Genomic DNA, 13,969 nt, shown 5'->3' with positions numbered 1-13,969 from the left:
CCAAACCGTTTGGCGATACATCCCGTGAGCCGCCGCCCGTTTGGACTGCGATCGCCGTTTCGCTTTTTAGCTTATACCGATAGCCGTCCTTCCGTGGTATGACCATCTACGACTGTCGCACGTTCACAGCGGATGTCAACTCGAGCTGTCCAATCTAAGGCGTCTGACAAACGCAGCCAAGCCACGAGATCGCGATCTTAGATAGCTGCTGGTCGTTTGTACCATAACAAACCTTCGAACCCCGGTCCCTATCTTCCTCAGAACGAGGACGCGTCCAAAGCTCTTGTTTGTGGTGCATTATAATGACGAGTTGAAGCTTTTGATCGACCAGTCATAACTACCCTACTGACATCGCTGAGCTTCCTCTATCAGTGGATCTTCGCTCTGGTGTTTTGTCGATGGTACTAACACATCTGACTTGACACGTCATTATTGCCGACCTGAGGACTGACACGAGGATGCGAGGGCATCAACCACCATTAGTCTAGCACTAATTGGTAGACTGCATCAGCCAGACTAAGGGGCCGTCCCGTCCGCTTGCCATGTCGAAGAATACCGCGTGGTAACAATGGCACTGTCATGCTTTTTTTTTCAGCGAGTGACCCAGCGCGCGGAATTACTTAAGTCATGGCCATGCGACAACTGTATTCATCAAAACTACCACAAATTCGGATTGAGCAGGATACAATATTGCAAAAACTTGCCCCAATCCAGACATACTGTTACCTCCGGAAAGATGAATCATCTGGTGCTAAGGACCCGCTAGGACTGACGAAGCACGTTCGATAGTCTTTAACAATCTTTCTTCTGGCCACACACTGGGCTCGAACAGCCGCCTCGAGAATATATAGTCTTTGACCTAACGCCGAGAGTTGGAATATCTCGCACCATGCTGGGTCTAATCCGTGTGGCCCACCCGTTAATCTTGTCACCTGGCGAGAGCTGTCGGTCGCTTTACGAGCGAGCTAGCTACGCACATCATACTTCGCCGCTCGGTGCCCACTTTTGATCTAGTGCAGGCGCAGCAGGCGCCACACCGATGAAATTAAAAGATTTCTAACCTAGCCAAAGCTCTTGTAGTATCCGCTCGGCACGTCTTGCTCATATCTAGCTCATCGCTACAGATTGAAGCACACCTGGATTGGGCATTCCATAAACCACCGATGAGCAGCCGACGATTGCTGCATTCGTAGCCATCTGCAAAGCCTATGATCTCACTTCCCGTCGATCGACACGAGGGAACTTGCACCAGTACCAGTGAACCGCGACTGGCCAAACCAACCCGCGTCCTGCTCAAACGACCAAGGAGACACTTCAGCATAATGCAAGGTACCCTAGAGGTACAGCTTCAACGCCACGCGAAGTGAGTTTCAACATTTTCGTCACACAGCATCGTTCGATGTAGGTATAGCCAGCAAGTTCTATTCGCCTCCCTAATTTCCTACGATACTCTATCCAGTTACACCCGCGCAGCAGGTCTGCGGCACTTGATTCGGACCTAGTCGCATCGTGGGACAATGTCGCTTCGTAACCGTCGTGAGAAATGACATCGCACCAATATAACAGCATCTTCGTCAAAGACTCGACTCAACCGCGTCCGGGTCGACGCGAACCTACAAGGGGAACCCCGTAGTGCAGCGAAACACCGAGCTGATGGGTGTAGCGACACACCCGGGAGATGATTCCCAGCCAGGCAACATGCACAGTAACGCCACAGAGCCGCATAAGGTCGGAAAGGTGGCCGTTGTTGACCATCAGCCTTGCCCTCCGATTTCAGTTACACTGCGGGTGTCACTTTTGTCTGCCTCGAGGAGATGTGTGCCAGACGATTGCCGTGTTAACAGTCGCAGTGTCGTTCAAACCGCGGCTGTCTCTCGGGTGATGCTGCCGCGTGAGACGAGGTGATGTCAACACTTTCAGCCAAGGTATTGTGCTTGCTGGCATGAATTAACCTTGTATTTCTCGGACTGGCACTTCTCCCCGTCGCTTTTCGCGAAGGCGATCGATGTTACTTTCTACGCGCATATGCTCACACTTGGATAAACACTATACCCCGAAACTGCCGACATCAACTCATCAAAGGCTGGATGTAAGCAAACTGAATGATGTCACACAACATGCAAATACTATTGTAAAAGATTCAGTATATATGTTCTTCTTATGATATACAATTGCATAGCAGATTGGATGGGTACCGCGCAGTGTCTCACACACACATACACCAGGAATAACATGCAGCAAACTCCAAGACGGGTCGTCCGTCACCGTCATAACGACGCAAGCCTTCTCCTCAGCCCACTACGCGGCTTATGCTTCTCACCCCACACCTTATGAACCAAATGCTGAGGCCGCGACAAAGTCTCATGATCAAACTGCTTCCCACGCTGCACCCGCGCGCCTCTCGGGAACAACTAAATCACAGCATTAGCCACGACACCGCACCTAGCAAAGTGTGCACCAGCTCCAAGAAAACAAGAAGATAAGTCGGTAAGTAGTAACGGTCAGGAATAACAGATATAGTTGATTCAAGCCGTACTGACCGTCTTCGTGATGCGGACTAATAGCACACCCTTGGTAATTACACCGTTTGAGTCGTAGAGATGCAGCATGCGGAGGCCGGTCTGCAGGCGGTCGAGGCGGAAACACGCCCACGCGGCTAGGTCATCTTTGCCGAAGCGCTCTTTGTCTATGACTTTGAATCTGATAGCAGTGAGTTAGCATGAGCGTGGTGAATTGACGAATGAAGATTCGAGGAATAGTGTGTCGTGGGAAATCATCGCCGGTGTCCGATTGCGCATAGCAAAGCTATTCTCGCTGCGGATTGAAGCGGTCACGAGACGGCCGATGGATGAAGCCACAGCAGTATACCGCGTTGGTACTGCAGCTGCTCCATAGCTCGACACTGAATACCGACTCGCTGTACCAGACGAAGAGATATGCAGTGTCATCGAAGAAACGACAAGGCGCTGGCGCTAGAACGGCGTGAACGGGAATAAGGACGATCTGCAGGCGCAGTGATCCCGACCATCATTCAACAGCCGTGCCACGACTGCTCACTCGGTATCTCTCTTTCAACGTTCGCCATACAACGTAACAGCGCGTATGCAGCGAAACGATGCAGAGTTACCCAGCCGGATTCAATGACCGCTATTCTACCATCTCTCTCGGTAGACCAGGAAGAGTATCCGTGCGTGCGAGGGCAACATTGCGGCTCCCATGACGACCTGCATGTACCTGATACGGAGCGAAAGAAAAGAGATGAGACTTACCTGACAAATGTCAGTTCCTCCGTAACACCACGAACACCAACGAACTTGACGACTTCGCCGCCGAAATCGGGGTTCGTTGTCCTTGCCGTATTGGTCTCCTTCTTGGGGTTCTCCCCAGTGTTTCTTCCATCATCGGGCACATGTTCGTTATTGCGTTCTTCGTGCGACTCAACATGCAGCTCAATCCTGACGTAAGGCTTGAGATCCTTAGGGTCGTCTTCGTCGGGCGGCAGAGGGATATCTTGTCCTGCGAAGAACTCAATGCTCAAATCAAGGTCGTGATGGGGAATTGCGGTCTTCTGTGTCGCCTCTTTGCTCGTGCTGCGGTAGCCTTCTGGTTTGAGAACCCATCCAGCAGTGCCTGCGAACATGGCTTCGTTTTGCATCATACCGGCGTCCCAGCTTTGCCAATTCAGCGCTACTATCTGCACACCTGCACGCCAGAAGACGGAGGGATTCAAGTTTGTTGATGACCACCGCAAGGCTTTGGGGTATGCGCGCATGAAGAAATGTTTGTTGTGTTCGAAGAGTCGGACGGGGTCGTTCTCGTGGACTTCCATCAGTGTTGTTTCTGACAAAGAGAAGACGTGGGTAGGAACCTTCGCTTCTGGAGCATCGAGAGTTTTGTATGAGTAGCCTCCCAAGTAGACACCCAGCCGTGATAGTGACTCAATGACCTTGGGTTTCGGCGCTGGAGGCTTCTTCTCCGCATCTGGTTCAACAAGTTCTGATGAGTCGTCCGAAGTCGCGGACTCAATGCTCATAGTGTGCTGTAGCTGTGGCGCTGAAGCTGGCGCTGAAGCTGGCGCGGCAAGTGTTGTAGGTTGTTGTTCAGCCGCAGCTGGCTTCAGGTGTCCGCGCTTGACTTTCACCAAGATCTTGTTCTCCAGGTCCTTCAAGGTGGGTAGTTGAGCTTCTTGCAGACCCTGCGATGGATCGAGAGGTAACTCAAGTAGCATACCTTTCCAATACTCGTTCATGATCTCGACCATGATCTCCTGCTGCTCTGGACCAGCGTGTACTTCGAGACTGACAATCAAAGGCAGGTTCGACGTAGCAAATGCGTATTCCCTGATGATTACACACACAGCGCGAAACGTCATGTATTTGGTCAGAGTGTAACCGTGCTTTACAATAGGCTCGGCTCTCGATGTGTAGGAAGCGGAATGCCATGGCTGAACCTTGTTGTCGTCCTCTTGAGGCGGCTCTGATGTCTCTTGTTCTTCCTCCTCGGGTTTGTCCTTGCTGCCAAACTTCATGGCTAGCCTTTTACGAATGCTTAGACCGGACTTTGATTTTTTCTTGTTTTTTCTCGCATCGTCTGATCCTGGGTTGCCCATCGCAGCTTCCTCGTCAGAGCTGGAGTCGGAAAGCTCGTCTCCGTCCCAGACATCGACCTCGACGCAGCGACATCCTCGCATCAGGACGTTCTTGTAGGCATCAACGCTGGAGTCGCTTGACAGCTGGTTGCCGGTAAGGTATGTGTTGTGGCTCGAGGAGATGAAGTAGTTGGAGATGGGATGCGACTCGTCGACTGGTGGCGCAGGCTTCAAGACGCTTGCTGAGCCCGACATGAAGTAGTTGGCGAAATTGGAGAATGACCCGTCAGCCAGAATCTCAGCATTCTGCCCGGAGCATTCCTGCTCTTCAGTCAGCCACTGCTGTTGACCTTTCTTTGTCGTCAAGTCGTAGTGCGTTGTGATCTGGTCGTATAGCTTCTTGAGGTGTTGCGTAAGCAGCGGTGATAAGGCATCGACCTTGCGAGCTGCAGCAGAGGCAGATGCTGTACCACCGCCTGCTTGAAGTTCTGGGTTGTCGGCCTTGGGCGTACCCAGCTTGCGGTCTTTGTCTTCGTCTTTGCCGGGCAACATCTTGTGATGATGTTACGGATACAGCGGGGTCGAAGAGAGAGTGAAGTCAGGAGGAGCGGCGGGAGGGTTTATAGGCGGCAGCAGAGTGCAGAGTGGCAGCGGTGTATGATCCTTGACGCGTATGCGTGCCTGAGTAATGGCTGAATCCAGGCAGCTCAGCTGGCTCTGGGATGTCAGTATCTCCTTCCCAATTGCGCAATCGGTTAATGGGCGAGTATAGTTAACATACATGAAATACGCATCAAAGATATGCCCGACTTAGTTTTGCGACTACAAAGCCTTTGTGGAGTGGTAGCGGGATCTAATTGTGAAGGTATGAGGGGTGCGGGCCGCGACGTTGACGCGGGCGCAATAGCCTCATGGTCAGCTCGTGCCTGCCTTGGCTTGCCGCATCGGCGTTTGATCATCCAATTGGTGGAGCACATACATCGCTAATACTTGCTGGACATTGACACGCAACTTCCGACGTTTGCTGCATGCGCAAGGTGAATGGATGGGGGCTGCCCTGTTTGCGGCGCTGAGTGAAAAGGGTCTAGCTTTAACATGTGCCTCTGCAGCCTCGCCAAGCCCACCGACGTCACTCAGGGTCCAGCATGGCCAAAGATACCATCGTTCGATGAGCACTGACATTCTTGACGCAAATCACATTCACAATGGTCAAGTCACGGAAAGAAGCAGAGAGCGAAGTCCGGTCTTGGGGTTTCGACCATGTGTTTACGTGGACCGATAGCCCGTGAGTATACAATCGCTCTACTACATTGAATGTAGACCAACTTCCTCATAGCAATGCGCACTACTCGCCACACAAGCACAGCGGGAAGACGACACATCTTGTACTCAACGGCTCCATAACGTACACATACCCTGGTGACCCCGACGCGACGAAGGAAACAATAGGTCCCGGCGCTAGATGGGATGTCGATGCGAACAAGGTGCACGAAGTATGGGTAGGGAAACAAGGTTGTACATATGTCATTGGAGAATGAACTATTGAAGCACTGCGAGCATGCCCGTTCAGCATCGCTTAGCCCAAGAACCCATACTGTCCCAAGTATTTGATGGCATCGAGTGCCAATTGGTCTGCCTTGACCAGCTCTTGCTCTACCATGCGCTCGTACAATCCCTGTAATTTTTCTTCCTTTGGAGGATGTTGGAATTTGCATTTGCGGAGATAAGGGCATTTCCCATTGCGCTTCCAATTGCTACACACACTCGTTGCCTTCTTTGCGGCGACTGATGCCCGCGGGGGAGGAGGAACCTGAATGGCTGGTGGAGAAATCTTTGAAGATGTGGGTTCTGGCGCTCCGTCGCTGTCGTCTGACTCAGACTCGGACTCCTCTTCCTCTTCTTCGGAACTTGATACCACAGATGACTCGGATAACACTGAACTTTCAGACTCAGACTCTGTCTCGCTCTCGTATCCTAAGCCCAGATCCACTACGCTCGGCGCAGATTGCTTCTTTATCATGCTTTCATGAAGTTTCTTACGTAAAGCCGCGAGTTCTTCCTGTCTGCGATTTTCGGCATCCCGCTTCGCACTGTCTTCCTTCTTCGTGCTACTATCCAGCTTCCTTTCACGAGGCTTCGGCTGTTGAATTTGATTGTCGATGTGGTGCTCTCTCGGTGGCTTGCCGCTCACTCTGCGCAAAAAGTCAAGCTCGGCTGCTCGTTTCTTTGCGGCTTCCTCTGCCTTCTCCACGATCCTCTTTTGTGTCGGAAAGTTTCTTCTCCTGTCCTTGATCCATGCAGCGACCTCAGCTCCTGTTTGGATGCTAATCATCTCTCCTCCGTGCTCGAACGCGAAGCCTCCCCCCTTAAGCTTCTCCGTATACGCAGCTTCTTCGTCGATGTCCTCTTCATCGCTACTCTCATCGGGAACAGGCTGCTTCGAAAGTCCCAGATTGACCTTGCGCTTCTTGTTGTCCGGTCGCACCACAGGAGGTGGAGGCAGGGAGAAGCCGAAGCTGGGCACCTGTGGGGGTACAGCGGCCTTGGCCCTCGGTGGCTTCGAACTTGGCTGCGGTGGGTTCCGCTGGGGCTGTGCGTTGCTGTTTCGGTCGTTCAGTTTTCTCTTTTGACCGGCGTGTTGAGGCGGCGAATACTGAGGGCTCGGTTGGTGCTGATGGGATTGTGGAGACGGGGGGAAGGGCGCGTTGCCCGTGCTTGTCATATGGTTGGCGTATGCTGCCATCGACTGTACACCAGCCGGTGTCGACATGTATGACATGACCTGGGCAAGAGCGTTGGGGTCGTATTGCTGCTGTGCCGCGCCATATGTTTGGGCGCCGCCGGTGAAGGACGTATTGTTGTAGGCATTCGGGGAGGCGCCGTTGGGCGGCGCATTCGCCTGATGTTGTCCGTTGCCGGCATTGTAACCTCCCCTGCTATTTGCGCCGCCTCTGTTGTTCTGATAGCCTCCTCGCTGGCCTCCTCTGCCGCGCCCATCTCCGCGACCGCGACTCTGCCCATGACCACCTCTTGGATTGCCTCCAGAGTTATTGAAACCCCCTCCCCGGTTTTGATTGCCGCCTCTCCCGCGACCCCTATCACCACCCCCTCGGGCAGGGCCGCCCCGTTGACTCGCGTGTGGTTGCTCGCTGGTAGTAGCCTTGGGCGGCGGCGGCGGCGGCGGAGGAGGAAATCTGAAAGACGACATTACGGTGGTTGAAAATCCGTGTTGCGCGCGAATAAAACTGCTAAGACATTAGGTATAATAGTTACAAGAAGCGAATGATGGTAGGGTGAAAATCGCGAAAACGCTGGGGTAGCTGTTGCAGGACATGCGACACGCCTCGGGAGTCCGCAAATCCCAAAAGTTCCTTATCGATATCACTAGCGCAGCGCCAGTGGTTACCCAAAGGACTCTCACCATCAACTCCATTGTCTATATCCACCATGTCCAGGTAGCGACCGTTTCTCTGCCCTCATACCCATGAAGCCTCCAAAGCTGCGATCATGTTCATCCTTGTAAGTTGCTTACAAATCTAGTGTCGTCTTCATCGCCTACGCGCTTTCGCGCTGCGCGTCAGAAAATTTGAGCGGAAGAGAAAGACGGGACTTGGCTATGACTACGCGTAGAGCTCAGTCGCCGGAGATCGCGCGTGCGCATATTGTGGGTCTTGTACTGATTATTGCATAGACCACGATTCAAGACTTGATACAAATCAAGCCACAGGACTTCGAGAAGCCTAGCGCACAAGCTATCAAAGATGTAGTCAACGACAAGTACAGCAACAGGATCGTTCCTGGCATTGGCCTTTGCCTCTGCATGTGGGATCTCATTTCAGCTACCGAAGGTTTGATCGGCCACGGGACTGGACTTGTCAATGTCAACAGTCAGTAATGTCGCGCCGCTTTCAAGATGTTCACTCACACTAGTGACAGTCGAATTTCGTATGACTGTCTTCCGCCCTTTCCGTGGCGAAATCATCTACGGAAGGATCAAGTCATCCAACGAAGAAGGCATCATCCTTGACCTGGAGTTCACCTCAGAAGTCTTCGTTCCCTACCAGAACCTGCCAGAAAACTCGTCCTTTTCTAAAGCCGAGATGGTGTGGATCTGGAACTCTGAAGGCACAGAACTTTTCTTCGATAAGGGTGAGCCAGTTCTGTTCAGGGTAGAGCATGAGGAGTGGTATGATCAACGGCCGACCATTATAGAAAAGGATGAGAAGGGCGAGATCATTGAAGAGAGACCGACGGCCTGGAAGATAATAGTAAGTCGTGTACAACTTGTGTTTGAGATAACAACTAATGTGAGATCTAGGGCTCCATGGCTCAGCCTGGTCTTGGTCCAACTCTTTGGTGGGCCGAAGGCGGAGAGGAGGAAGAGGGCGAAGAGGGCGATGTCGAAATGGAGGGCGCCGAGGAATGAGCGCTTCTTGGTGGCCACTATACGCTATTATTCCCATTTCGCCTTCGAGAATTGGGCGGGATCTCACGGCGGTAATTGGGTAGTTGATATATCAACGCGAAGCGGAAGTCACTCACAGCTCTCCAGCCACCACGAATCTTTACCCTGATTATCAGTTCTATTTGCTACAAGAATATTCCGTGGTCAATAAACTTGGTAATACAGCGCTTGGTAAGCGCATTCCAAGATGATCTCCTTTGTCCTAGTTGCATCTCAAGCAAAAAAACTCTATTCAAATGCTTGCCCCACAGCAATCCGTATGCTTCCATCCACCACACAACACCAACAACAAGATCACCATGTCCACAAGTTGCACTCTCTACAACAAGAAGACCGAGAACTTTAGATGGATGTATTTCCGCTTGATCTCGAAACTTATCGCCTCTACGAATTGATACTACGTACCTACTGGGACGACCCAAAATCGCCACCCGACGAGCTACTTCAGTCCAGAATACGTTCATCGGTCTTCTGTATCGAAACACTATGCGCCGCGATCGAGAAGAAATGCACTCTCACAGCCATCAAAGCATATCTACAAACATACGCGGGCAACCCCGGGTTCAAAGAGACATTAACCAACCACGGTTGGCCTCCGCTGTATTATGCGGCTGAACGCAACTCTGCCGAGACGATTTCACTTCTTCAGCAGCTTGGTGTCTACACTGAAATTCCGAACAACACCTTTGTCATCCCCTTGATCGCCTACGTAGCAGTTCATGGTTAATCAGAGGCTATCGACACCAGCGAAGTCATGAAGCTTGTGCTTGCCAATAGGGCCAATCCTACAGTCATATCCATGGACATATTGGTAAAGTTCCTCGAAACGCCCGGAGATGAGCTGAACACTGCGGTTTCGGTGCCCAACTCTGCCTTGCAGAAGTCAGCATGGTGTACCCCAACGATCTGACCGGTTCTGGCTCGATCGCTCCATCTGACCCATCGATAGCTCTTGTCCTTGACTTACAACATAGCCCCGCTGCGAGCCCGAATGCTTGATATCGCAAAAGCAAACAAGATGCTGGAACTCACGAAGCTTCCATACTTTCTTATCGGCCAGCGATGTGCGACGACATTGGTCATGAAGAAGATCTACTCGTACATCGCCCATCACGACGAAACCACTGATCAGGGCGTTCGCGGGTGCGTCTGGTCACGGCAAGACAGAACTAACCAGATCGATGGGACACCTTCTATCCGTGGAGACTGCATCGATTGATTGCGCCAGTTGCCGTGACGATTGGGCACTCTTCGGGTCACTGCAGGTTGGGACCGAAATGGACACGGATCAAAGCTCAATAAATTCCTGGCTGACCACAGTGGAAAGCGATCGGTTGTGTTCCTAGACGAGTTCGACAAGACTAATCAGAAGGTCCGGGACGCTGTTCTCCTTATCATGCAAAGTGGTAAGTCTCCCACGTCTTTGACGATGCGCGCGCACTATAAGCTAATGTTGAGTAGGCGAGTACGAATTTCTAAATTCATCAAGTTGGTGTTGTAAGCAACAGTATATATATACGTAGGATAAATATAGGTGCGTAGGTCCCCCAGCCTATTCGCAATGGAATAGTAAATAGGCGTAGAGCTTCAAGCTAAAGCGCTAAGCTGATAAGCTTACACGTTAATTTTTTAATCTTTTGCTAAAGGAAACTTTAGTACTACAGTCTATTAATATAACGCTTATTTGTAGGCGTCTATTGAGTATAAGGTTAGGTCTGGTACTACGATGCTTGGGTGCGCAGAGTAGGCGAGTAAGAAGATCGCCGTCGCAGCACCGGTGTGGACTGAACACAGACAATATGGATTGTTGCGACGAATTCCGGTGACGACGAAATCAACATGTACTATGCCAGGTACATCGAGAGGCTCAGTGAGCAGCAAAAGCACAATCTCGACATCAGACCCCTCCAAGAGAGTCTGGCACAGAAGTACAGTAGCAAGTTTGGGGTATGTCATCCTCGTTCAGATGCGCGTATCCGCTAACCAGTGTAGATGCCATTCACCGGACGTCTGCATCTCTTCGTTCCATTCATTCCCTTCTCACCCTCTGAGTGCGCGGTTGTACTTCACAGGTTCATGCTGGAATACGCGACCAGCATCCGCCAACCAAGCGATCATAATCCTAGCGTCATCCGCTACATCGGACATTGTAAACTATCACTTATTGACGACGGCAAGATATGCACTGCCTTGACTGACGAGTACTATAGTAAGGATTTTGGCGTGCGAAGCTTAGACAACGCTGCTAGGGAGATCAGGGACGAACTTGCTGACAAGTCCAGCGAGACCAACGTCCTTGCCACGGAATATCTCAACAACGGACCTCTTAAGACGTCCATCGTGCGTCGATTCCTTATTGCAGATGATGTGTATGAAGTTGGAGTGTTCACGGATGGAACGAGTGGTGAGGAGGAGGCAGATAGTGAATAAGGGGCAAATAGTGAGGACGGTGTTGCCGGATGAAATCAATGGGGATGAAGATTGTTCTCTTTCAGATCTTAACGAGTATGAGAAGCAAGAAATGAGCAGTTTCTAGTCTTAGATTACGATGTATCATGCATCCGCACCCTGATGGGTACGGGTTGGATGTAGCAGGCCAATATGATCAGTCCTTGGATGTGCTGTATGATGATCAACCTGTTCAGCCTGTAAGAATAGATTCCAGCGCAGTCACATGTGAATGATGTGAGAGAGAGAAGCATATTTGTAGTGACATTGTCATCTATCAATGCTATCAAGTAGATCCAACATGTGTTTCTGACGTCTCATCCTCGCTGATGATTTATTGTTTGTTGACTGTGGCGCGTGCGATGATAGGGGCCGTTCATGACCATGGCTTGCTTGCGGCGCAAGTGGAGCGACATATGTTACAGTGTTCGGAGATACATTGATGCTCGTTGGTGGCCGTGGGCTTGAAGAGACAGAAGACACAGACCAGTGCCTACCAGAACCAGCCTGACCTCGTGTGATCAGAGAAGGGTGTGTTTGAGAGGACACAGAATCGAGCTCGAATCTCGGCGGCGTGACTGATGTTTCGTTGAGAATAGCGGTCGGCTCGCTAACCGTATGCGATATGACCGGTCTACGTCTTGGGATAGCCGGTAGCTCAGAAACCGATTCTGGATGCTCATGCTTGTATGCTGGGTGTGCGGGCGGCCCGTGGTTAGACGTATCCCAGCTCAGCCGTAGACTATGCCTTGACAAATGGGCTGGTTCATTACCGGGCAGCTCCACGGCCAGATCCACATCCCCCAACAGCTCCGATAAAGTCTCAATCTTGCTGTCTTCAAAGGCATAGGGTCTTGGGACTGGCGTTGGCGCAGTAGGATGAAACGCATACGGATTCACTGGTCCGTCCGAGTTTGTGCCACTCATGAAACTGTTGCCCGCCAGTTCTGCTGGCGCTTGATGCCTCTCTGGATATGTATAGGCCCATGTGTCTTTTCTGACTGACTGTATGTTATGCGCGTCATCACGCACTTCACTCGGCGATGATCGCGAGCTTCTATGGCTCGGCTGATCAATACTGAGATGACGCTTGGTATCTTCAGGGTATGTTTCCGAGCGGGGACTGCGCTGTTCAGCCGACGCATAAGTAGGTGGCGGACTGCTTGGTAGGCTGGGAGGCAATTGATATCGCGGGTTGTATGGCTTGTAGTCTAGATGGTTTGGCATCGCTTGCGTTTGTCCACATAATGACCGTAAGGTAGACTTCACCGCATCCGTGGTCGACGTGTCTTGTGTGTATGGTGCTTCATGAAGGGACGACTTCTGGTTCACTGACCACGAATTGTTGGTGGCAGGGTAAGATATCGTTCGATTGCTGTCCCCCAAGAAGACCTTCGGTGAACCATCATCGAGTTGAGCATGGCCGGTTGATCTTCTGTGCCGCGACACGATGTCGTCAAAGTAGGTGGTGTCTTGATACGTTGGCAGCGCCCTAGTACTGGGAAGGTCCTCCAAGCGATTCAGGAAGCTGAGTACGTTGGACAGTTGTTGATGGCATGCCATGAGTTCGCTTTTGCGGTCGGCTAGTCGCTCGCGGTCGTTGAGAGTGTGTCGAAGTTTCTGAGATTGGTCCAAGACATTTCGATACTGCCCGGTACTGCCGCAGTCGACCCATCTGCCGATCTCCTCCAAGGCAGAGGTGGTGTTCTCGATACAACTTCTTATCCAAGGGAGTCTTTCGGGTGTCTGTGCGAGTTTTGTCCGTACCGAGACAACGGCCACCAAACGCTCAACCTCGGACAGGTCGTTACGAACGATTTGTATAGTTCGCAAGAAGACTTCGCTCTCGCTTCCTACATCTGCGCTACGTATCGCAAGATCAGCGAACTGAAACGCCTTGCTGACACTGGCGGATCTCGTGGGTATAGCTGTTACATAGTAAGCCCTGCGCTGCGCTCTGAATGTACAGCATACATACCAATCATTCTGCTCATATCATCAGATTCTGATGAGTTCGAATAGCAACGGAAAAGCTCCTCAACGACGCCTGATGCTCATGATGATACGGAGATGCAGGTCATGAAGAACATGTTTGCGAGCATGACAGCTGCCGGTGGGCGGCTCATAGACCCCCAACACTCTGTAAGCAGCGAAAGAACCAACAAGGCTGAATCTGCGGGTACTGGAAGACCCGTCATGCTGTGTTGCCGTGCTTCGAGAACCGATCTGCAGCTCAATGCTTTTTCCCACGGGCTGAGCTCATGCGTCTGCGCTCAAACATAGGGTCATTACTCCGCGGGGCATGATGCCGGGCCTATACCAGATAGTCGTACCCATGGAGTTAAATGTATCTCACGACCGAGTGCCTGCTGCGTGTGTCGCGATGGCGAGTCGCAGATTGGACGGAGCAGAAAGTGACGCTCCCTCTCCGCGCTGGTGGCACTGGCGCTAAGACACATGGAGTATAG

The 13,969-nt window shown here is 51.6% G+C and overlaps 6 protein-coding genes across 6 annotated transcripts; 3 read left to right on the top strand and 3 right to left on the bottom strand.

Annotated features, from left to right (window-relative positions):
* Positions 1 to 2,107: 2,107 nt before the first annotated feature.
* Positions 2,108 to 5,554, bottom strand: BKA58DRAFT_394320 (PLC-like phosphodiesterase). The gene is made up of 3 exons (XM_046171186.1): positions 5,370 to 5,554; positions 3,270 to 5,305; positions 2,108 to 2,700 (listed from the first exon to the last, which is right to left on the bottom strand). Exons 2-3 carry the CDS (start codon positions 5,138 to 5,140, stop codon positions 2,526 to 2,528), a joined length of 2,046 nt encoding a protein of 681 aa, XP_046020154.1. The 5' UTR covers positions 5,141 to 5,305; positions 5,370 to 5,554; the 3' UTR covers positions 2,108 to 2,525.
* BKA58DRAFT_394318 (uncharacterized protein) lies at positions 5,555 to 6,147 on the top strand. Its single transcript, XM_046171185.1, has 2 exons — positions 5,555 to 5,873; positions 5,925 to 6,147. The coding sequence occupies exons 1-2, from the start codon at positions 5,794 to 5,796 to the stop codon at positions 6,124 to 6,126; spliced, it is 282 nt and encodes a 93-aa protein (XP_046020153.1). The 5' UTR covers positions 5,555 to 5,793; the 3' UTR covers positions 6,127 to 6,147.
* BKA58DRAFT_394317 (uncharacterized protein) lies at positions 6,148 to 7,911 on the bottom strand. Its single transcript, XM_046171184.1, has one exon. The coding sequence runs from the start codon at positions 7,794 to 7,796 to the stop codon at positions 6,165 to 6,167; it is 1,632 nt and encodes a 543-aa protein (XP_046020152.1). The 5' UTR covers positions 7,797 to 7,911; the 3' UTR covers positions 6,148 to 6,164.
* A 59-nt stretch (positions 7,912 to 7,970) lies between these two features.
* Positions 7,971 to 9,207, top strand: BKA58DRAFT_60482 (RNA polymerase III subunit Rpc25-domain-containing protein). The gene is made up of 4 exons (XM_046175610.1): positions 7,971 to 8,107; positions 8,280 to 8,475; positions 8,525 to 8,856; positions 8,907 to 9,207. The coding sequence occupies exons 1-4, from the start codon at positions 8,096 to 8,098 to the stop codon at positions 9,012 to 9,014; spliced, it is 648 nt and encodes a 215-aa protein (XP_046020151.1). The 5' UTR covers positions 7,971 to 8,095; the 3' UTR covers positions 9,015 to 9,207.
* A 1,685-nt stretch (positions 9,208 to 10,892) lies between these two features.
* Positions 10,893 to 11,483, top strand: BKA58DRAFT_444647 (uncharacterized protein; the record flags this gene model as incomplete). The annotated part of the gene is made up of 2 exons (XM_046174084.1): positions 10,893 to 11,000; positions 11,046 to 11,483. 2 exons carry the CDS (start codon positions 10,893 to 10,895, stop codon positions 11,481 to 11,483), a joined length of 546 nt encoding a protein of 181 aa, XP_046020150.1.
* A 144-nt stretch (positions 11,484 to 11,627) lies between these two features.
* BKA58DRAFT_60572 (uncharacterized protein) lies at positions 11,628 to 13,642 on the bottom strand. Its single transcript, XM_046175611.1, has 2 exons — positions 13,480 to 13,642; positions 11,628 to 13,429 (listed from the first exon to the last, which is right to left on the bottom strand). The coding sequence occupies exons 1-2, from the start codon at positions 13,493 to 13,495 to the stop codon at positions 11,772 to 11,774; spliced, it is 1,674 nt and encodes a 557-aa protein (XP_046020149.1). The 5' UTR covers positions 13,496 to 13,642; the 3' UTR covers positions 11,628 to 11,771.
* Between the last annotated feature and the right edge of the window lie 327 nt (positions 13,643 to 13,969).

The sequence above is a fragment of the Alternaria rosae genome (genome assembly GCF_020736505.1).
Source record: "Alternaria rosae strain MPI-PUGE-AT-0040 chromosome Unknown BKA58scaffold_13, whole genome shotgun sequence".
Classification (NCBI taxonomy): Eukaryota; Fungi; Ascomycota; class Dothideomycetes; order Pleosporales; family Pleosporaceae; genus Alternaria; species Alternaria rosae.
This window is presented reverse-complemented; position numbering and strand designations above follow the sequence as displayed.

Excerpts from the sequence above, each read along its gene's own strand:
- BKA58DRAFT_394320 (XM_046171186.1), bottom strand. The coding sequence starts at position 5,140 with ATGTTGCCCGGCAAAGACGAAGACAAAGACCGCAAGCTGGGTACGCCC. Across the intron at positions 2,701-3,269 it reads GAGGAACTGACATTTGTCAG|ATTCAAAGTCATAGACAAAG; the intron begins GTAAGTCTCATC and ends CACTGCTATCAG.
- BKA58DRAFT_394318 (XM_046171185.1), top strand. The coding sequence starts at position 5,794 with ATGGTCAAGTCACGGAAAGAAGCAGAGAGCGAAGTCCGGTCTTGGGGT. Across the intron at positions 5,874-5,924 it reads TTTACGTGGACCGATAGCCC|CAATGCGCACTACTCGCCAC; the intron begins GTGAGTATACAA and ends ACTTCCTCATAG.
- BKA58DRAFT_394317 (XM_046171184.1), bottom strand. The coding sequence starts at position 7,796 with ATGTCGTCTTTCAGATTTCCTCCTCCGCCGCCGCCGCCGCCGCCCAAG.
- BKA58DRAFT_60482 (XM_046175610.1), top strand. Across the intron at positions 8,476-8,524 it reads TGGACTTGTCAATGTCAACA|TCGAATTTCGTATGACTGTC; the intron begins GTCAGTAATGTC and ends CACTAGTGACAG. Across the intron at positions 8,857-8,906 it reads CGACGGCCTGGAAGATAATA|GGCTCCATGGCTCAGCCTGG; the intron begins GTAAGTCGTGTA and ends TGTGAGATCTAG.